The sequence below is a fragment of the Phacochoerus africanus genome, chromosome 5, assembly GCF_016906955.1.
Source record: "Phacochoerus africanus isolate WHEZ1 chromosome 5, ROS_Pafr_v1, whole genome shotgun sequence".
In the NCBI taxonomy this organism is placed as follows: domain Eukaryota; kingdom Metazoa; phylum Chordata; class Mammalia; order Artiodactyla; family Suidae; genus Phacochoerus; species Phacochoerus africanus.
Window position 1 is genome coordinate 116,531,156 of NC_062548.1, and position 20,242 is coordinate 116,551,397.

The 20,242-nt window shown below is 61.9% G+C and overlaps 2 protein-coding genes across 4 annotated transcripts; both read right to left on the reverse strand.

Annotated features, from left to right (window-relative positions):
• Positions 1-1,319: 1,319 nt before the first annotated feature.
• On the reverse strand, positions 1,320-11,778 carry KHK (ketohexokinase). 3 transcript variants are annotated; one of them, XM_047782440.1, is made up of 8 exons: positions 11,141-11,778; positions 8,435-8,551; positions 6,025-6,159; positions 4,202-4,274; positions 3,083-3,229; positions 1,970-2,058; positions 1,656-1,813; positions 1,320-1,570 (listed from the first exon to the last, which is right to left on the reverse strand). In XM_047782440.1, the coding sequence occupies exons 1-8, from the start codon at positions 11,230-11,232 to the stop codon at positions 1,485-1,487; spliced, it is 897 nt and encodes a 298-aa protein (XP_047638396.1). In that variant the 5' UTR covers positions 11,233-11,778; the 3' UTR covers positions 1,320-1,484. The 3 variants fall into 3 exon arrangements, with proteins under 3 accessions (XP_047638396.1, XP_047638395.1, XP_047638398.1); XM_047782439.1 differs by lacking the exon at positions 6,025-6,159 and adding an exon at positions 6,344-6,478 and having other exon boundaries at positions 11,141-11,775; XM_047782442.1 differs by lacking the exon at positions 6,025-6,159 and having other exon boundaries at positions 11,141-11,775.
• A 327-nt stretch (positions 11,779-12,105) lies between these two features.
• Positions 12,106-20,119, reverse strand: EMILIN1 (elastin microfibril interfacer 1). The gene is made up of 8 exons (XM_047782438.1): positions 19,510-20,119; positions 18,446-18,571; positions 17,764-17,984; positions 14,722-16,656; positions 14,243-14,359; positions 13,656-13,673; positions 13,358-13,495; positions 12,106-12,869 (listed from the first exon to the last, which is right to left on the reverse strand). Exons 1-8 carry the CDS (start codon positions 19,677-19,679, stop codon positions 12,541-12,543), a joined length of 3,054 nt encoding a protein of 1,017 aa, XP_047638394.1. The 5' UTR covers positions 19,680-20,119; the 3' UTR covers positions 12,106-12,540.
• Positions 20,120-20,242: the final 123 nt, after the last annotated feature.

A 20,242-nucleotide genomic window follows, 5' to 3' on the forward strand; every position in this document is an offset into this window, starting at 1 on the left:
GCCTCAGGCTGCAGAGGGATGGGGAGTGGACAGGCCTCTCGGGAGGGCGGGAGGTCAGCTTTCGCGACGGGGGAGTGCAGCTCCAGGCCACAGCCGGCTGCAGACACCCCGGGAACAGAGCTCAGCCTTGCCCTGGGGCCCAGCCACCCCCGGTCCCCGACACCCAGTGTCCTCCTGCAGTTCAGGGAAGAGCTCCCCCGCCCCATATCAACAATGTTGAGAGCTTGGGACACACCGGGCCTCAGGCTGGGCACTTTATACATTGTGAGTTTTATCTTCACAGTCATTCTCTGACTGGGCGGAATGAGCTCCATCAGTTCAGCACTGTTCCCAAGGTGACACAGCTAATTAAATGGCAGAGCTGAATTCCGGTCCGTCTGCCCCTAAATCCCACACCCTTTATCCCATTCCCTGGCCTCACACCCCCGCCCCGACTCCCATATGGACATTGCCAGGGTCCCCCCAGGCAAAGGACACTTTTTTTTTTGTCTTTTTGCCTTTTCTAGGGCTGCTCCCGTGGCATATGGAGGTTCCCAGGCTAGGGGTTGAATCGGAGCCGCAGCCACCGGCCTACACCACAGCCACAGCAACGCAGGATCTGAGCTGCGTCTGCAACCTACACCACAGCTCACGGCAACGCCGGATCCTTAACCCACTGAGCAAGGCCAGGGATTGAACCTGCACCTCATGGTTCCTATCGGATTTGTTAACCACTGAGCCATGACGGGAACTCTGCAAAGGACGCTTTCTGTCATGGGTCACATCTGTGGCTGAGGCACCACCTGAAACCACTCAGCGGCTCCAAGGGTAGGGTGGTCGGGCTGGGGGCAGTGCTGGAGCCGTTTTTGGACCCTGGGGCTCCACCGGACCACAGAGCAGGCACCCTGCCCACTGGCCTGTCAAGTTGGCTCAGCCACATGGACACTCCTGCGGCCACCGGGCTAGAGTCTCGTGATGGCGCTGGGGCCCAGAGGCACGCTTCCCATGGCTTGTAGTTATTTGAAGTTTCCCTGCGGTGCAAGGGGTTCAGTCTTCTCCTCCTGAAGGAGGCAGCAGTCTGGCCTCTACCCATGCTCCCCCGTCCCCAACGCCTGCCCGGCTGCTCTCCCCCTGGGAGAGCTGGGCCCCAGCAAGGGCACAGCTACTGGCAAGCCTGGGGCCCTCCTGCCACTCGGGTCTGGGTGGCCCCTGCTCTGCACCTGGGTGAGAGGTAACTTTGGGGAACAGAGAAAAGGAGCACAAAGGACAGTAAGAGCAAGGCCTCTGGAACCCCTAGCAGAGCAGCTCAAGGACAAACAGACAGCCAGAAGGGAGCTGGCTCTGGGGAAGGAGGTTTATTTGCTCTGCGGCTCTGCCACGTGAGACGCCAGCTCACAGGTGGCACCCTCCCGCAGCCTGCATCTGTCCAGGGAGCAGGGCAGCCCCATGCCCGGCTGCCCGGAGGGGAGAAGGCACCGGCAGCCAGGGATGCCAGCTCGGAGTGCTCACACGATGCCATCGAAGCCCTGCAGACCGCACTTCTTGCCAGCCACCTGGCAGCCGAACCTCAGTGCCTCCTGCATGCTCTTCCCTGGAGGAGCAACACGTGGCCGGGTCAGCCTGGCCTTCTGGGCAGGGGCAGGCCCCAGCCTTGTGCCCCCTGCCGGGGTACTCACCCTGGGAGAGGCTGAAGATGACTGAAGCGTTGAAGGTGTCCCCAGCCCCCAGAGTGTCCACCACCCGGGGCGGCGGGAAAGCGTTGGAGTGGAACAGCCGTCCATCAGGGCCCAGGGCATCGGCGCCCTCCTCAGCCCAGGCACAGACAAGCGTAGCCCTGCGACACCCTCACTCAGCCGGGTGTTGCCCCCACGCCCCCGCCCCAGGCCCCCAGCCTCGACCCCCACCCCCACCCCCGGCCCAGGGCAGACCCCGGGGGTCAGAGGCTCTCCCTCCCCGCACCCCAGGCTTCTGCCTGGCCTCCCCGGCTCACCCCTTCCTCACGCGCCCATACAGGCCCCTGAGGGCCTCCACCGCAGACCGGAACCCGAAGTGCTTGGCCACATCTTTGCTGACAAACACCTGCGGGCAGGGGAGGAGGGCTGACCTTGGCTGTCCCTCTGAGCCCATTTCCACGCCTGCTCAATATGGAGCCCTCTGGCCCCAGCTGTCCCTCGCCACCAGCAGCCTGGCACTGAGAATGCCCCTCCTCCAGCGTGGCCGCCTGAGCCCCCGCACGGCGTCTCACTGTCCCGCAGGAGCGCATTTCCACGCGTGCTCAAGAGATGCTAGAAAACGGCCACGTCAACTGTGACACCAGAGCCCCCTGCCTGTGTGTGCCTCGATGGCCGTTTCCTCACAATTGAAAACCCAAGCGGGTCTCGAGCGCCACCTTGAGGCGCAGTCCACCACCAGCAGGTGGACGCGGTTCCCCCTTCGGGCGGCGTTCCTCCTGCAGCCGTGCCCCTCTGGGCCCCACTTCATCTCTAAAACAAAGAGCTTCTCCGAACCCAGCCACACATTAGGGGGGTTGTTAAAAAATACTTCAGCCCAGGTTCTCCTCCTACCAACCAAATAAAAAATGGGGGGGGGGCATCGGGCATCCACATCTTTGAAGGGCAGCCAAGGTGGCCGCCCAGGCAGCTTCCGCTGTGATGCCGGGATTATCACCCAGATTCCATTTACTCTCCAAATTTACCGTCTGCAAGTCCCCTTCTCACCCTCCAGTGGCTCCCGCCCCAGGGTGGAGGGCACCTCATAAAACAGGTCCATCCTGTCGTTTGGGCAGAAGAAAAGGCATCTCCAGGAAAAGGCGCTCCCAGGCAGGTGGCCCCATGGCTGGCTGCCTTGGCCCTGCCCAAGCCCCCTGGCTGCCCTTGTACCTATGCACCCACCCAGGTGGCAAAATTCCACTCCTTAGCCACTGTTGAGGGCTGCACCAGAGCCCAAAGCTGGGGGTCTGCCTCTTCGCCTTGTCCCCACCGCCAACATCCCCAAGCCACGAACTGCCACCCCCAATGTGGCAGGCAGGACAAGAAAGCGTGGACTCCCTTTAAGAACCAGGGTAAGCCGCGAGTGGCACGGGGAGGCTGCGAGGGACACTTACCACATCCCCGTAGCCAAACAGCTGGTACAGCTCCTCTCGCGGCTTCTCCACCTCCACGGACACCTGGATCTTCTGCTCCGGAGGCTGCCTGGCATTGTGTTGCTCTATCCGCTGCAGCATCTTCACCTGCTCTGAAGCGTTCCGGCCCTGGGGTAGGGCAGGGCAGGGCAGGCAGCTCAGGACCAGCAGGGCACTGCCCAGCCCATCTAGCTCATTCTTCCCTCCCTGCTGGTGCTATGGGTGAGGGAAAAGGGGGGCCGGGGTGGGGCTGGGCTGGAACCCCCTCCTAAGTCTCAAAATTCTAGCGCTGCCATGGGCCTTGGAGACTTCACTGACCAACCCTCCCATTTCACAGATGAGAAGACTAAAGAATAAAAGAGTGGGAGTTCCCATCGTGGCGCAGCGGAAACGAATCTGACTAGGAAACATGAGGTTGCCGGTTCGATCCCTGGCCTCGCTCAGTGGGTTAAGGATCCAGTGTTACCATGAGCTGTGGTATAGGTCGCAGACACAGCTTGGATCTGGCGTTGCTGTGGCTGTGGTGTAGGCCAGCAGCTGCAGTTCCCATTCGACCCCTAGCCTGGGAACCTCCATATGCCACGGGCAAGGCCCTAAAAAAACAAACAAAAAAAAGAATGACTTGCCTAAAGACCTACAATAAATAAATGACGGGGCTAGGATTAGAGTTCGGGACTTCTCAAGGTTTCCTCCCACCCAGACTTGTGAAGATTCTAGTTCCCTGAATTTGGGAGCTGGCTCAGGCCCTCTCATTCCTGTCTTCTCAGAGGTAATGGGTCAGGCCTCCCGCAGCCAGGCTCCTGCCAGAGGCTGAGTCAGAAGGAGAGGGGTGGCCTGTAATACAAAAAACACCCAACTTTGCCTGGAGCCAGCATCCCGCTTCTAACACCTGCATCCTGCCGTGCGACCATGAGCAAGTCACCCAATCGTTCTGGGCCTCACTTTCCCACCCGAAAACATAAAGGAGGACGGCGAGGGAAGGAGGGGGGTGATGTAGTTATCTCTAAGGTGCTTCGTGGTTCAAGAAACCAAGAAGGAGGCGGACCATGTGGAAGGGCTGGCAGGTCAAGGCCCTTGAAACACAGGTAGGGCAGGGCTTGCCTCAATGTGGATCCACTTGAACCGGGTCAGATCGACCTTCTCAAAGTCTTTAGCAGACACATCGGGCAGGTTCCTGAGTCACGAGACAGAAAGGACAGAGAAGGGGCGGCGTGAGGTCAGCCAGGGCTGGGATCTCTAACTGGCCGCTGGGGCCCCTATGCCTGGCACTGCCTGCAGCATGGCAGGAAGCTAGGGCTAGAGCTCAGGCTTCTGAGGCTTAGCTCCAGGACAGACTCTGGCCAAGGCCAAGCCCGAGACCATTCCGTGCCCCACTCAGCTCTGTCAAGACAGGGGACTGGAGGCTGTCAGCTGGGGGCCTCTCCCTGGGTTTGAAATTGTGCTATAATTAAGGACAAGCTCAGCCACAGCCTACGTCAAGCGAGGGCCCAGTTCTACATGCCTTGAAGACCCCATCTCCCAAAATGCTCCAAGAGCAGGGACACCGCAATGCCCAGAACTCCTCTTGCCTGAGCCACACACGGCTCCCAGCAAGCAGTGCCCCCAGAAAGCTACAAAATCCAAAATCTGGTCCCACTGGCTTGTGTCCCTCAGCGGCGTCAGCACCACTGTCCTGAGTCTGGTAGCTTCATGTTATGATGCTGAGATCAAGATTGGGGCTTGAGGATGAGTTTATTTGGGGCTGACTTAGGTGTGGAGACCCGGGAAGGGTCGACCCTGACCTTCCTCGGCCAGAGACAAGGCACAGCCAGCATCCTCCCTCGACTTAACTGGCTGGGTGGCCTGGGCTTTTCCGGGGTGCTTCCCCCTGGTAAACAGGGCCGAGCCCCAGCCTCACGGGCCTGCTGCAGCTGCAGATAATGGATGTGGCTAAGTCTGGACTGAGGCCAGCGGGCAATAAACACGTCTCCCCCACCTGCTTCCTGAGAATACCCATGTTGTGTCCTAGGTCAGAGGTGCTAGAGATTGTTGCTTTTTGGGCGGATGACTAGGGCTGCCCAATGGGCACGCCTACCCTCATTCACCGCCACACAAAGAGCCCAGGGCCAGAGGTCACCAATCTTGTCCTAGGGTGACTGTCTCTCCCTCAGGTCCAGGGCATGCTGGGCAGGAGGAACAGTCAGAACCCCAGGCCAGCTGGGCTTGGGCCATCTCAGCCCTTAACAGAGTACCTGGCACACACTGGTTCTCAGTAAACTAAACCTTTGTGATTTTTCAGGGGAGAATCTGGGTGATATGAGAAGGGGCCTCTCCCTAAAGGGATATCCCCCCCCCAACACACACCCCCAGGTTAGCAATACACCGGAGGGCTCGGATCTGCTGGCCCAAGGTCCCTTCTTTCTTCAGCGATGGCTGTGAGTGGTGTGTGGCATTTCCTCCGGCTTCATTATGCCGGGACCCTTGCGGGGGCTCATCCCTTTCAAACTCTCAAACCCCGGCTCCTCGTGCCATGCTGCAGGCTGGCAACGCTGGGGCTGACCCCGGAAATCCCAGTGGGCCCCCTTCAGGGCTCAGGCTGGTTTGAATCGCGTCTCCCACCCCTCCGTCCTCAGGACAGGGTCCCCACATCCACGCTCAGGCTGCTGATTGGCCAATTATGGGGGAATCAGTCATGGATTACGTTTTCCCTGGGGCCTGCTGGCCCAACCTTGCTGTTGACCAAGGCCAGGTTGCTCGGCAGAGCAAAGCCCATTCCTTCCCACCGCACTTCTCCCCTAATTGAGAACAATTCAGAATCACTGAACAGCTTGGTATGGGGACAATTTCTGATACAAAGACAGAGGCCCCCAGGGCGTGCAAAGGAGGCCCCGGGGGCCGTGAGGAAGCTGATTGGTGGGCTGTGGCAGGGCAGGCCAGGGCCTTACGTGTCGTAGAGCACAATGGTACGGGAGCCATTGGAGCTGTTGACGATGCAGCAAGAGCACGGGGTCTCCCCACTGCTCTGCCAGGCCACCTGAGACACGTCCACACCCCGCTGCCCGAAGTCAGCCACCAGGAAGCTGGGGGGGAGCCCGAGCCAAGGGAAGGGCAAGGAGACAGAGATTAGAGGCTACCCGCGGCCTGGACCTCCTGCGGCGGGGAGTGGCACTGCAGCCCCGGGGGGCCTCGGAGAGAAGAAGGGTCCTGCTCAGGGAGCTCGGCGGCGACGGCGGCGGCTGGCAAGACGCGGACAGGTGTACAAACCTGTGGGCATGGAGGATGGTGCGGCTACCACTGGCCTCGCTGACGACGACCGTGGAGATGGGGACGGAGCCCATGCTCTGCAGGACCACGTAGCAGAGGTCCACGGAATAGCGGCCGAAGTCATCCAGGACAAAGCTGCCGGGCGGAGTAACCCGGGGGGGGGGGGCGTGGTTCGATGGGGGTTTGGGGTCTGGAGGGTAGGTGGCAGGCCCACCAGGGACCCCGGGGTGCAAGCAGAGGAGCTGGAAGGGACAGGGATCCACCCTCACAGGCTGTGCAGGGGGCAGGAGAGCCGAGAGCCCAGGGAGCCAAACACCAAGGGACACTCTTTTAGGTCCTGAAGCAAACTCCACCCTGACCCTGTGCTTCAGTCTGACGCCAGCTGGAAAGGGTTTTTGCTCACGTCCAGAAAGCTAGCTGGGGGAGATGGGGGGCCTGGAACATGTACCGTGTCTGAACCGAGGTGGGGAGGGCCCTGTGGCCCGTATCTTGCAAGGGCCGGGCTGTATTAATAATTACCAGGGTGATACTTTGGCCCACAGGTGCCCTGTGCACGCACATCCCCATGGCACCCCTTTCCCCGAAGGCCCTGCCAGTCCTAATGTGACTCTTGATCCTGCTACACCTGCCTCCACGCTGCCAGCCAGGAAGCGGCGCTGCCCTGGTGGGCCCGCTCGCCACCTTCTCCTTTCCCTGCATGGTGGGCCCTTGGTATGGTCGGGACCCGAGTGAGCCGGGGGTGGCCCCGCAGGCAGACTGCACCAACGAGGAGGCCACCCCGGCCCTCCTGGCTCTTAGGACACGCAGCGTCCCGTCGCCAGGAGCTGGTAACTATGCCCAGTGGTCCAGCCATCATCCTGGCCTTTCTTACTATGGCTGGACCCCACTTTTGGCAGCACCAAAGAGGGACGATACAGGTTTGTAGGAAGGCGCTGTGTTGGGGCATTGCTCCTTGTCTTAATTGCAACCATCCTTTAAGCAGCAGCTTTCCCACAGCGTGGGAGACAGGGTTCGGTTTGCCAAATCACTTTTTGCACCCACTGTGCCAGGCACACGGTGGATACCCCTTCAGTGTGTGTTGAACACACGGGGAGAATCTGGAATGGCCCACCTGTCAGCACGATTGCTACATAAAGGCGGGTCTGCCACCAAAAGCAAGGGCCCAGTCTTGCTCTAGCCAGGAGGGCAGCAGCTGCTGAAGCAGGTGGACAGGTGAGCAGCTGCTGGCACCAGGTCTCTCGTCCCACTGCACAGGGCTGGTTCTCACCCCCTATTTGCTTCTCACCAGTTCACGTGGAAGGGACTCTGGCTGCAGCTTGGGCTGGCCTCTGGCCGCAGCCCCTCTCAAAGCAGGGTTCAAAGGGCTGTGCTCTACAGGCCAGCAGCCTGGCAGCCTGCCTCTGTGCCCACAGTGGGCAAAGTGTAGGCCTCACCTCCTGATAAGTGCTTGCTGAATCGGCAGTGCCAGGGGTCAAAGGGCTCTTGGGTCCCCGTGGCAGCCAACACAGAGAAAGTGTGTGGGCCGCTGCGGGCTGCAGTCTCCAGGCCGATGAGCTGGGAGGCATGGGTCTGGGCCCCGCATGAGCCCAGAGCATCAGGGGGTCTTTGCAGGGGGAGCTCTCTATGCCTCAGAGAACAATGGGGACATGAGCACCGGCCCTGCCCCTCAGCTGGAAAAGAAACTGTGGGCCTGGACCCTGGGACCTTGGATGCGGGACATCCCCGAGGGAGGGCGGGTACAGCATGTCCCTAACTGCCTTCTGCACAAGCACAGTCAGGAAAAGGGACTTGAGAAGGGCAAAGTCACATCAGCCACCGCAGAGTCTGTGGGAAGCAAGGAAGGAGAAGGTGGGAAGCTGAAGCAGGCTCCAGGGAGTGGCCAAGGAAACAGGCTGTGGGGATGAAACTTTTCACAGGAGCGGGTGTTAGCACCCGAGCAGCAGATGAGCCACAGCTGCGAGGGATGGGATGCTGGGACCCCGCTCCGCCCCTCACCCACTCCCCTCACCATGTCTCAGAGCCCACCCACCCAGGGCCGAGGCGTCCCTCTCCCCACCCTGAGGGCCAGCCTCCCCTGCTCCCTCCACTCACTCGGCAACATGGCCCGGGGCCAGGGAGCCCATGAAGGCACAGGGGGCTCCAAGCAGGGAGAGAACCGTGCAGGAGTTGGAAGCGTTGCCTCCACGCTGCCACCTCTGCGACAAACACCTGCAACACACAAGCAGGGTCCCGGCAGCTCCAGCAGGCTGGTGCCAGGACAAGAAGGGCTGAGCCTGGGTAGGGCCTGCAGAAGGTAGGAACCGGGAGCTCCCCATCGGCAAGCACCCAGACCGGCCTTCTTACTTCTAGATGGACAGCTAAGGCTCCGTGCAGGGAAGGGTCGTGGCTGAGGACCCAGCGCAGGCTAAATGCAAGTTCACGGTGATTAATTTCTATCTTCCACCTGTTCCTAGGACCTCAGGAAAGCACTCGCTCAGGGCCACTAGCATTCGAGGGCTCCGCTGACTCTGGGTTACCCCTCCTCAGCCACAGTGACCCGCCTCCCCCGGGCAAGCCTCCTCATGCAGAGAAAAGACGAGAAGCTTCGAGGGACTACACCTGCTCAAGGTCACACCAACAGTGAATGACAGAGCCGACACCAGAACCCAGGTCTCCTGACCCCCAAAGCCCTGCACGCGCTGTGTATCTCTGAATATGGCAAGTCGTTGGGTCCCAGCGTGGATGAGGTTTCAGTGAAAGGGTTTACAGCTTTACTCTGTGGAAACCCTTTGAAGTCATACTGACACCCAACTTCCATGCTCAGGGGTCTGGCCGTGTGCCATGCAGCAGCTCCTGTGAGGCTGCAGCCGCCTAAGGAGACAGCCTGGGTCAGGTGCGGCTGAGATGCTGGGAGCGGCTGGGTCTGCACTCAGTTTGCTCATCTAGGAAGCATGGCAGAGGCCAGGAGCTGGGCCGGGTGGGACTGGAGCACAGGGGACAGGCCCTGTGGACAGCCAGCCTGCTCGGCAGAGGAGCAAGCCCTGGGTCTGGGGGAGGGGGTACCCTCGGAAGGGCAGGGCGTGTGGAGGACTTGGGAAGGGGCTCCTTCGAGAGGCGTCAATCACTTAAGCGCCCACATCTGAAGAGCCCCCATCAGGGTGGGACCAGCGAGGTTCTGGTCTCCCGACAGAGCAGCTCAGAGGAAAAGGGAGTCGGCTCTCATGGACGGTGGCACCCTGTGGCCTCCCGGGGCCCTCTGCCATTCTCGAGGAGCCTGTGGTCCCAGAATCCGCGCAGAGAACAGACCTAACTCCTCACTGTGCGCCAAGTCCTGGGGCTGGCTTGACCTTGGCAGGAGGGCTAGGTCCACCCAGCAGCACACCCGGGTGCTCTGCACCCCTGGCAAAGCAAGCAGCCCAAAGCAGAGGGTCAAGTCCATCAGACAGGCAGCAGCAAAGGAACGGGGAGCTCAAGAGATGACAGAGGCTCAGAGTTAGGACGCCTGTGTCACCACTGCTCTGCCACTCATTAACTATGTGGCCTCACAGAAATCTAATTTCTCCAAATCTCTGGCTTCCTCATCTGAAAAAGAGAGGAGAAGGCAACTGGTCCTTAGCCACTTCCCATGGGCTGCTGTGTGGCAAGTGTGTGACTGTGCCTGTGCTGTGTGCACCCAATGCCTGAAGAATGAGGGGGCCTCAAGGCCGCCAGCGCTGCAGTGTCTTGCCTGAGCTCAGCCTTGAACTAGGCTTTTATCCAGTTCTTAGGCTGAGACAATTGAGAGCCGGGAAGCAAGTTTTCTCTGTGTTCTAAGCACTAGACTGCACCCAGAGACAGCCACGGATTCTGCTGCACAGAAGTGGTCTTGGGATTACAGTGTTAACGGTTTGGTTCTTATCAAGAGTAAATATAGGAACCAACACATGACTCTTCAACTTCTACCAGACAACCGAGCGGGATGGTGTCCACTATGTTGTGACTGACAGCTGTCAAAAGGATTTCTGGGAAACTTCTGGAATTCAGCACCAGGGAGAAGTCTCATGAGCCAGCTCTACCCACAACTCACAGCATCTCCAAATGTGCCTGCACAGCCAGCAAGCTCTGAGCTACAGTGAAGCTCAAACATCATGGTTTCAAATGCTCTTGAACAGTCTAACTGCATATCTTCTTGGAAGCGACCTCGATTTTTTTTTTTTTTTTTTTTTGAAAGAAACAGATGAGATCTCTATGTGGTAAATATATTAGAAGTCAGTGCCGGTGAGGGGCGGGCATATAGGTCTTGCTATTAAAAAGGAAAAAGCTGGAGTTCCGGTCGTGGCTCATCCTCATGGAAACTAGTACAGCTGAGCCACGACCGGCACATCCCTGGCCTCCCTCGGTGGGTTAAGGATCCGACGTTGCCATGAGCTGCGGTGTAGGTCTCAGACGCAGCTCGGATCCAGCATTGTTAATGGCTGTGCTGTAAGGCCACCCCTAGCCTGGGAACTTCCATATGCCGCAGGTAAGGCCCTAAAAAAGACCAAAAAAAAAAAAAAAAAAGGAAAACACAAAGAAACTGGCCCTGCACCTTCTTAGCTGCTTGCCCTCGCATAAGTCACTGCGACTCTCGGGGTCTCTATTTGCTTACTCGGTAAAATGAGGACAATGATGTCTGACCCGGTCCCAGGGTGGAAATGGGAACCGGCGAACACAATGCACTCAAGGCCACAGGCAGAGGGCACGGGGCCCTGGCTCCGCAGCCCCGTATTCTTGGCCGCCGGGCACAAGGCGGCGGCGGCAGCGGTCCCTGAGGTTTCCGAGGGGCCCGGGCGCCCCTACCTGCTGTCCGTGTCCTCCTCCGGGTACTTGTCCACCACATTGATGATGTCCAGCACCACCAGCCCCACGCACAGGATCTGCTTCTCTTCCATGAGGCCGCTCCCGGAGCTTTCTCGGCTGGCCCGTCTGACGGGCTTCCTCCCGGGCTCGGCTTCTTATCTTGGGAGGATCGTGTCCCGCTCGCAGGGGCTGTCCTGGCTCCTCCTCCGCGTCCTGAGCTCCTCCTCCAGGGAGCCTCCTCCAGCGGCGAGGGGTGCAGTGGGGTGCAGGGGACGGAGCCGGGCTCCTGCTCCCCACACCCACCGACCCCAGCGGGCCTGGGAGCGCAGACCCCGAGGTCTTGGTCCCCGGCCTCCGCTCAGCAGGCTGCGCGGCCCAGGAGATGGCTCCGCTTCCCACTTCTCGCCCTCAGTTTCCTCATTTGTCCGATGGACTCCGAGGTACCGCAAATCTCTCTAAAGCGCGGCTGGGCACCCTCTTGAATGCCAAGACAAAGTGGCAGCAGAAAGACATCCCTTGCCCTGCCTTCCAGCACCTAGACGGGCGGCGTGAAGCAGGACCTCGCAGCTACGGCCCGAGCCGGGCATCCCGAGCCGCCGCGGCTGGCGCTGTCCCGGCTGCCCCGCCCCCGAGCCTCGGCCAATCCCAGCGCGAGTCTAGCCTCCGTGGTGGAGCGGCGAGGGCCCGCGAGGTGAGCGGCGGCGGTCACGTGACGGCAGGCCCGCCTAGCGGCGCCGCGGTCCCGGCTTCCAGCGCCCTCTGGCGGACGCCCGCAGCAAGGGCGCGACCAGGAGGCGGGCCCCGCTGGGGCTCCAAGGGGCGGGAGCCCTTCTGGCCCGCGCGTCCCGAGCAAGGGCTGGCAGAGCCACCCAGGCTGAGCGCAAAGCGCAAGCGGGGTCCGGGGTCCCAGGCTCTCTCGCCCCGTCCCCTGTGTACGCCTGTCTACGCTTGAACACACAGTGGAGTAAACGGCCTTTTTGTGTTGTATTTTGTTTTTTTTAGAAAAACCAAATGTCTTTATTCCTGAATAGTTTAGTATGGCGGTGGGGTCCCGAGGCCCCTCGAGAGAGAGCCCTGGAGCCCAGGGACTCGGTCTAGAGGCCAGCTGGGGGAGCAAAGGGTGCGAGGATTGGCTCCTCCGCAGTCCGGGTCTTGCAGGGGACGGTGATCAGGCCGAAAGTCTGAACGAGGAAAACCGAGTCCCTGACCCGGCGCGCTCCGACCGTGGGAAGAAGGCTGCTCCGGGCGCCTGTGCCGCGGCGGGTACGGAAACGGCGGCTCGCCCCGAGTCAGCGCCCAGTCCCAGGCGAGACCCCGGCGAGCCCGCCGCCCCCGCTGGCTCTTTGGCGGGCGGCGTAGTCACTTCGGTCCGGTCGGGCCCAGCCCCCTGTCTACACCTGCTACAGCTCCTGGTCCTCGTAGAGCAGGGCTCCGCTGAAGATGGTGAGCGGCTCCTCCGAGTGCGCCAGCTGCCCCATGACCAGGTCGATGCAGACCGTATCCCCGGCCTGCAGCGGCAGGATAAGGCTGAAGACGCCTAGGGCGCCCGGGCTGGGCTGGCTCTCGGCCACCGGCTTATTCTCCAGGCCCTCAGGTTCGTAGCCACCGGAGTCTATGCGGGCCACACCCAGGTTGGAGCGCGACAGCACGGCCTCCACTTTCTCGTGCCGATGCCCAGTCAGCACCGCACTCAGCAAGTAGCGTCCAGCCAGAGGGGCGGTGAACACGCCTGGGGACAACGGTGGCAGTCAGGAGGGAGACAGGTGGCAGGGGCCAGGAAGGTGTCTGGGAGCCCATCCAGAGCTCCTAGACTAGGGAGGGACCCACTGGGGGCTTTGCCTCCCTTCTGCGAGAATGTAAGCTCCACAACAGCGGGGAAATGGGTGCTTTGTTCATTTCTGAATCGCCAGCATTTAAAACAGCGCCTGGGCAAGAGCAGGCCGCCCGTAAAGAGCTGTGGGAAGATGGGCTCTTCCCTTCCCACCCCAGTCCTCAGCCCTCCTGGTGAGAATGATGAAATGAAGGAAAGATTAATGAAGATTAAATGATTGAAGATTAAAAGATTAAATGAAGGAAATGACTAATGAAGGAAAGAACAAGGGTCTCCCCAAACCAGAGAATGAAAAGATTCAGCTTGTCTGAAGAGGCAAGAGCACGGGCATCACTGCCCCGCCTCCCTGATTCCCGCAGTGCCCAGCTGCCCACTGCCCAGCTTACCAGTCTCTGGATCATAGTAGCCCCCGTCATTGAGCAGGACTCTGTCAAAGGGCACTGTGCCTGGTTCGGACCGGGGCAAACTCAGGGCAGCTGAAAACGCCACCCGGGGCACAGAGGCTGCTGGTGCCCCCTCCACTCCTGGGTGGGGGTGGGGAGGGTGTCAGAGAGGATGCTTGGTGCAGAGCTGCCCAGCCCCCTCCCCTCCCAGGTCTCGACCCTCAGGGCTGCCTGAGGCTTTCCGCTCTCCCCAACCCTAATTCAGTTCCCCTCCCTCCCGCATAGAGTGAGAGGAACTTACCCTGTTCACCTTGGGGACCTGTGGGAAGAGGAAACAGAGTAATGAGAAGTACGTCAGCTCTCGTAAGTCACTCAGCAAACATCTCCCACTGTGCTTGGGGCTATGCAGACTCCAAAGCCCCTGGCTGCAGCAAGGGGTATCGAGAAAAGAAGGAACAGGGGTTCCCTGGTGGCCTAGCGGTTAAACGATCTGGCATTATCACTGCTGTGATGCTGGTTCCATACCTGGCATGGGAACTTCTATATGCCTGGAGCATGCTGCCCCCAAAAAAAGAGCAAGCAAAGACGGAATAGATAGGATCCTTTCTGTTCCAACTGCTGGGCCATAAGCCCAGCCCCCAGCCTTTCACACCTCCACAGCCCTGCACAGGCTTAGCCTTAGTCTTCAACGCAGCAGTAAGGCCACCATAGCCACTTGGCCAACAATGACTATCCTAGCTCCTCGTCACTTTGCTAGTCACTATCAGCCATGTAGAAGCCCCAATTCCTCCCGCCCCCCTCCGGGTCAAGTTCAGGTTGGAATGTCAAGCCCCGGGCTGCCCAGGGGGGTGGGAACACTGGTTGCAGCAGGGATCTCAGCCCACATACCTGGTGGCCCAATGGGCCCCTTTTCGCCGTCCTTGCCTGGAGGTCCTGGAGGTCCAGCAGGGCCTGGGGGTCCCTGCACCCCAGGAGGCCCTGGCGGCCCAGCCTCACCTGCAGGCCCTACGGTGACAAAACTAAGTTAAAGGCGAGCCATACAAGAAGTTTCCAAAGGACAAGGAAGGGGGTGGCTCCACGGACAGGGTGATGGGGGCCCCTGCTGCCCACGCGGGATACTAGCTGGCAGAGCAGCACCCTGCCCCCGCCCACAGGCCTGTCCAAGCCATCAGGGGAGGGCGGGGAGCTGGGACCTGGCTCGTCTCTTGCGTCCCAAGCCGTGGGACAGTGTGGGTCTGTAATTCATGTGGCACAGGGCAAGGAGACAGGAGAGGAGCTTAAGGCTAGGTTGTTGTGGGGTCGGGGGAAGAGAAAGAAAGGACTTGAAAGGGGTCCCCCCGACACCGAGCCTCCTCTTGTCCCCTCACCAGTGAGGTCCTTCAGACTGAGCTGGTGAAGCCGGTCCTCCAGGAGCAGCAGGGAGCTGTTGAGGGCACCGAGCCGCCTGCCCAGGCTGGCCTGCCCCCCCAGCAGCTTCTCCAGCAGGGCTGCCTGGGTCTGGCTGGTGCTGTTGGTTTCCCGTAGCCCGGCCCAGAGCCCAGCCACGTGTCTGGAAAGGCCTTCACGCAGGCCCTGCAGTCCCCCGGCCACCGTGTCCAACCGCTCACAGACTCCTTCCAGGCGGCCCAGTCGCCCCTCTAGGCTGGGGCACTGGCCGGCCTGGGCCTGTCCCTCTTCCAGGCCCCGGAAGCGCTCCTCACTCTCTGTAGCGTGCTCTGTGGCCTCCTGCTGCAGCCTGTTAATCTCAGAGATGATGCGGTCCTTGGTGGCTCCCAGGTCGGCCAGATCGGCACCCTGGCCCTCCACGGTGGTCTGGAGCTCATGCAGCGAGTCGTTGAGCGAGCTGAAGGTGAGAATGACCTCGGAGAGCTCTCCTTGCAGGGCCTGAAGGGCTGAGCCCGAGCTGCCCCCGAACACGCTGAAGCCATCCAGAGGCCCGCGGCTTGGTCCCCCAACACCCGGGCCGGCCCCAGGGCCCCTCGGGGGTAACAGGGGGCAGGAGCAGCGCTCCACGCCATCCCGAAGGCGGCCCAGTTCCTCCTGGACACCACCGCAGGCCCCACAGCCCTCATCCCCTCGGGCCTGCAGCAGACCCTCCAGCTGGCCCAGCCGCGCGGCTGTGAGATTCTGCTGCAGCGTGAGCTCTGCAGCCGTCTCCTCCAGTGCATCGACGCGACCCTGGAGCTGGCCCACGACCCCCTGCAGCCCCTCCAGCGCGGCCTGCTGGGCCTCCCCAGCTGCTCCCACCTTGTGCAGGCCTGAGCCCACCAGCCCCAGCTGCCCCTCGGTGTCCAGCACCCTGCGCTCCAAGGCGCTGAGGATCTCACTGACCTGGGAGTCCTGCTCCCCCGGGGCCCCAGAGCAGAGCTGCCCACATGCCTGCACAGCCCCTGCCACCTGCTCTTCCAGCAGATCCAGCCGCCCCCCCAGCTCCCCGCTCACGTTGGCCAGCAGCCCCTCCAACTTCTCTAGTTGGCCCTGGGCAGCAGGTAGCCAGTGGCTCAGCCCCCCAGGACGCCGGGGCCAGCCCTCCTCCTGCTCCTCCGAGGGGCCCAGGGTGGAGTTGAATCGGTCCTCCAGGCGAGAGAGGCGGGAGGCTAAGCTGGTATAGCCTGGCGGGTGGCCCCCCTGCCCAGCTGCTCCTCCCAGGTTGGCGCCTCGTCGCCCGCTCAGCACCGTCACTGAGCCGGCCACTACATCCAGCCTCCGCTCCAGCTCGGCCAGCCGCCGGCCCAGCTCCGGAGGGCAGCATTCCTGAGGGGGCCAGCGGCCCAGGGCCTGCCCAGCGAGCTGCCGCTGCCGCTCCTCCACAGAGGCCAGGAGCTTCTCCAGGGCTCGCAACCGCTCCCGGTCCTCCTGCTGCTGCCGGCGGAAGCCATCCAGCCCCGCCAGGCACACAGAGCAGGACTCCTGCAGCCGCTGCTCCAGCTCCCGCAGCACTTCCTCGCTGTGGCCGGGAGGGGCCGGGGTTGAGTCCAGGGCCCTGCCGCCACCACCACCACCGCTGCCACCGCCACTGTGATGGTTGTTCAGATGGCCCAGTTCCTGGTCGTGGGTGGAGACACGGTTGTCCAGGAGCTGCAGCTGCTGCTGGATCTCATTGAGGGTTTCGTGCACGCCCGGGCGGGCAGCTGCATCTGCTGGCTGCTGCCTCCCATTAAAGGCCGTCTCCACAGCCCTCTGGACATCTTCTGCCAGGCGCCCACTCAGTCCCTGCAGGACACCCCGAAGGCCCTGAAGCTCCTTTGTCAGGCTCTGCACCTGCTCCTCCAGCTGCTGCACCTTCTCCGATTCCCCAGGACCTGGCAGAGAGGGAAAGGCATGATGAGGCGGGGGAGCTAGACCTCAGAGCTCAGGGCCCACCTCCTAGGGGCTGACCTCCTCAACTCCAAGCAGAGGGCAGAGGTCCCAGCTGATTTGGCCATTCCTTAGCTGGGTGACCCGGGCAAGAAAAGATGGCAGGAAGCTCCATGCACTGAATGCCTCTAAGCCAGCTGTCCACCACAGCTCTCTCCCCTCGCAGCTCCATTAGGCAGAGTCCATTAACCCTTTCCATTTCATAGACTGGGAAACAGAGGACCAGGGAGCTTAATTAACTGGGCCATGGCTATCAAGTTTTATACGTGGCAGAGACAAGTTTCAAACCCAGGTCATCCGTCTGAGCACCAAGCCCAGGTCCTTTCCACCGTCCAGAGTGCCTCTAACTTTACAGAAACTTTTCCACATTTGAAAAACGGGAATGACACTGTGTCACCCCCTCAGAGCAAGGGAAATGGGAATGTGGGGGAGGCCCTGCGCCCCCTCAACAGTGGCTATTTCTGGGCGGCCCCTCTCCACACCACCCCAGGGACACACGCGGGCTCCCAGGCAAGCTGCGGGGGTTCTGGCTGGCTGATGGGCGAGTCAGCCGGAAGTTCCTGTTTGTATAACGACAGCACATCTATCTCCCTGGCAGGCAAACACGGCACATCCGCAGGGCTGGGCAACGGGGACCACTGCATTCTGGGACCTGCAGTCTCCAGAGGCCACTGAGGGGCCTGGGACCTGTAGTCAGCTGCAGTGCATGCTAGGATTTGTAGTCTCAAGGGTCTATCCCCTCGGGCCGAGCTTCTCCAAGGAATCCCCCCTCCCCGCAGCTGTTCCCAACCACGACATATCTCGGCCGCACGTGGGCGCGCGTGAGCACCTTCTCCTTCGCTGCCTGCCTTTTCTCTGGGTCTCGCTCAGTGTGTCTCGCGCTGTCACACACACGCACACGTACACGCACATTATCCCTCTCTCGGAATCCCAAGTGTCTCATTCACTCCCTTCCATCTCCTCTGAGCTGGAGCAGGGTTCCCTCAGCAGCCGGGCCCGCGCGCGCCCCCAGCGCGGTCTCCCACCCTCCTCCCAGCACCTCCCATACTCACCTTCGCCACCCAGTCCACTCAGGGGGCTGCCCGCGCTGGAGCCGGAGAGGTTGGGGCGGGCAGGCTGGGGCCGGGGGCGCGGGGTGGTAGGTGCGGGACCCAGCGCTGGGGCAGGGCCCTCCGCGCAGTCGTCACCCCCGTACCCCTGGCAGCACCTCCACTCCATGTCCGTCACTGTCTTGTAGGCCACGCGGTAGCGAGGGCGGAGGAAGCTGCGGTACCTGGGAGAGGCAGAGGGAGGCCTGGAACTCCTCCCTGTGCCGTCAGAGATCTGGGCCCCTGTCCTCAGAGACGCGCAACTGGCTGGTGGGCTAGGCCTGTGCTGCAGGCTGGGTGCCCCTTCCTGACCAGCATGTGGCCTTGCTCAGTTGACAGCTGTCAGCTTGTTGGCCAAGGGCCAAATCCTTGTTCTTCTTCCCCTTGTCCTGGGACTTTGAACTCCTCTCCTTGAGTGTGACCAGCCCAGAAAAGGCGTTCGGCTGGGTGGTCCGGGTAGGTTTGCCCTCCGTATCCCAACAGCCAAACCACTGCCCCAGCATCTCCTCAAAATGGCTCTGACCGATGCCCCTGGTCCTGCCCCTTGCTACCCGCTTTGTACAAATTCCCTGAGTGGGCCTCCCGGCCCAGCCCCCACCAAGCCCCCATCCTCCAGTGGTGGGGTTGGGGGGGGGGCAGTGCTCACATGATGCTGCGGGCACATTGGGGCTGGCCCCAGGCACAGGGCTGGTAGTCAGGCTTGACGAAGGTCTCCACTCCATCCTCAAGGACACAGCTCACTGTCCGGGTCACCACGTAGGCGCACCAGTTCCTGCAGACACAACCCCACCTGGGCCCAAGGGCCAGAGACACACGCCCCAGACGAAGGCCCGGGGGCTACCAGAGGGGCGAGGGAGGGTCAAAAGATGAAGGGCCCTTGGGAACCAGTGGGAGCAGGGCTTTGGCAGGGGCAGCTCCCCCACGCCTTCCTGTGCTGCAGGAGTCGATAAAGACTTTTCAAGATGGGGACAAGAGGCGCAGAATGGAAAACCACAGCTACAAGACGTTGAGCCTCATGGCCGGGGCGCCGGGGGAGCCTCTGAATTCTCGCATTCATTCGTGTCCCTTTCTGTCTCAATCCCCAGCTTGGCGTGGCCCTTGTGAGCCGGCTGGCTGGGTCCCCTGGTGAACCCTCGGATGCTGGCTTCCACCCACCCCTCGGGGGAGAGGACAGGGCAGGCAGGGGTCCAGCTCAGGGTTAAGGAGAGAATAAGCCATTGATGAGCCCTGCCCGCCTTGGGGCTCCAAGTTCTATAGTCTTGGCCCCATTCATCCCCGCCCCTGGGCTGAGGCGGCCAGAGAGCCTGAGAGCCCAAGGAAGCAGAGAATGGTGTCAAAAGCGTGGGTTCCTGGATGGGGCTGAGGGAGCCCTAGAAAGGGATGAAAGTTCTGCCGAGAATCCCAGGCTGGCACGCAGCTGGCAGCTGGCGGGAAGGCCTGGCCGCTGCCCCTCGGGTGGTTTCCCTGGGTACCTAGCGGGGAAACCGACCCCCCGGAGGGTAGACGGGGTACCTCTCTATTCAGGGGGCCCTGGAAGTGCCCCGCGGGAAGGCGGGCCTGTCAAGAACCACCTGATGGCTGGCCTTCCTCTGCCGCTTCCCTGCATGCGGGGAGACTGCCCGACAGCATTCGCAAGGCAGAGGCCAGGAGGCCCCCTTCTCACCCACCCTCCCACCACCTCGGGCCTGGGGCTGGGACCCAGACTCTTACCTGTGGCGGCTGGCGGGCCGGGGGGCGCTCTGGGCCTGGGCTCCCCCGGGGCTGAGGGCCCCGCCACTCCCAGTGTAGAGGCTGTAACCTCGAGGAGGGTAGCTGGCTGCCCCCACGGCTGTGGTCAGCAGGCAGCAGAGGTAGCAGCTCCAGAGGGTGCCGGGGGCCATGGTGGGGGCGGGGGCCCTCAGAGGCACATCCCGGCCTGACCGCTGGCGCCTCTGCCTGGAGCGGGGGACGCCGCTGCTCCCAGGGACAGCGGGTCGTGTCTCCAGCTTCCTGCCGGCAGCCCCCAGCTGCACGCCTCCTCCTCGGCCGCCTGGCCTGACCCCCTCCCCTCCTCTTCCCTCCTCGGGCTCCTGTCTGTCCCCTCCTCGGTTCCTTCCTCTGTCCTCTTCTCCACTTCTGAGGGGAGCGTGTTCTGTGCCCCCCGCCTCCTGCGCCTGGTCCCTGGCCCTCCCAGATGCTGCTCCGTGCGCCTCCACCAGCGGGCCCTCCTCTGGTCTCCCTATCTGCGGTCCCCAATGACCGGATCCTGGGGGTGACAGGGCTTTGCCCCTGTGGCTGCTCAGAGGCGCAAGAGTGGCTGCGGGGCGGGCCCTGGCCTCCCGCCTCCCCCTCTCCCTCACTCCCCTCCCTTCCCCCCCGTCTGGCTGGCGGTCCAGCCTCCCCCTTCCTCCCCCCACCTCTCCAACCATCGTGCGCCACATCTGCTTCTTGTTAACTCCGGGAA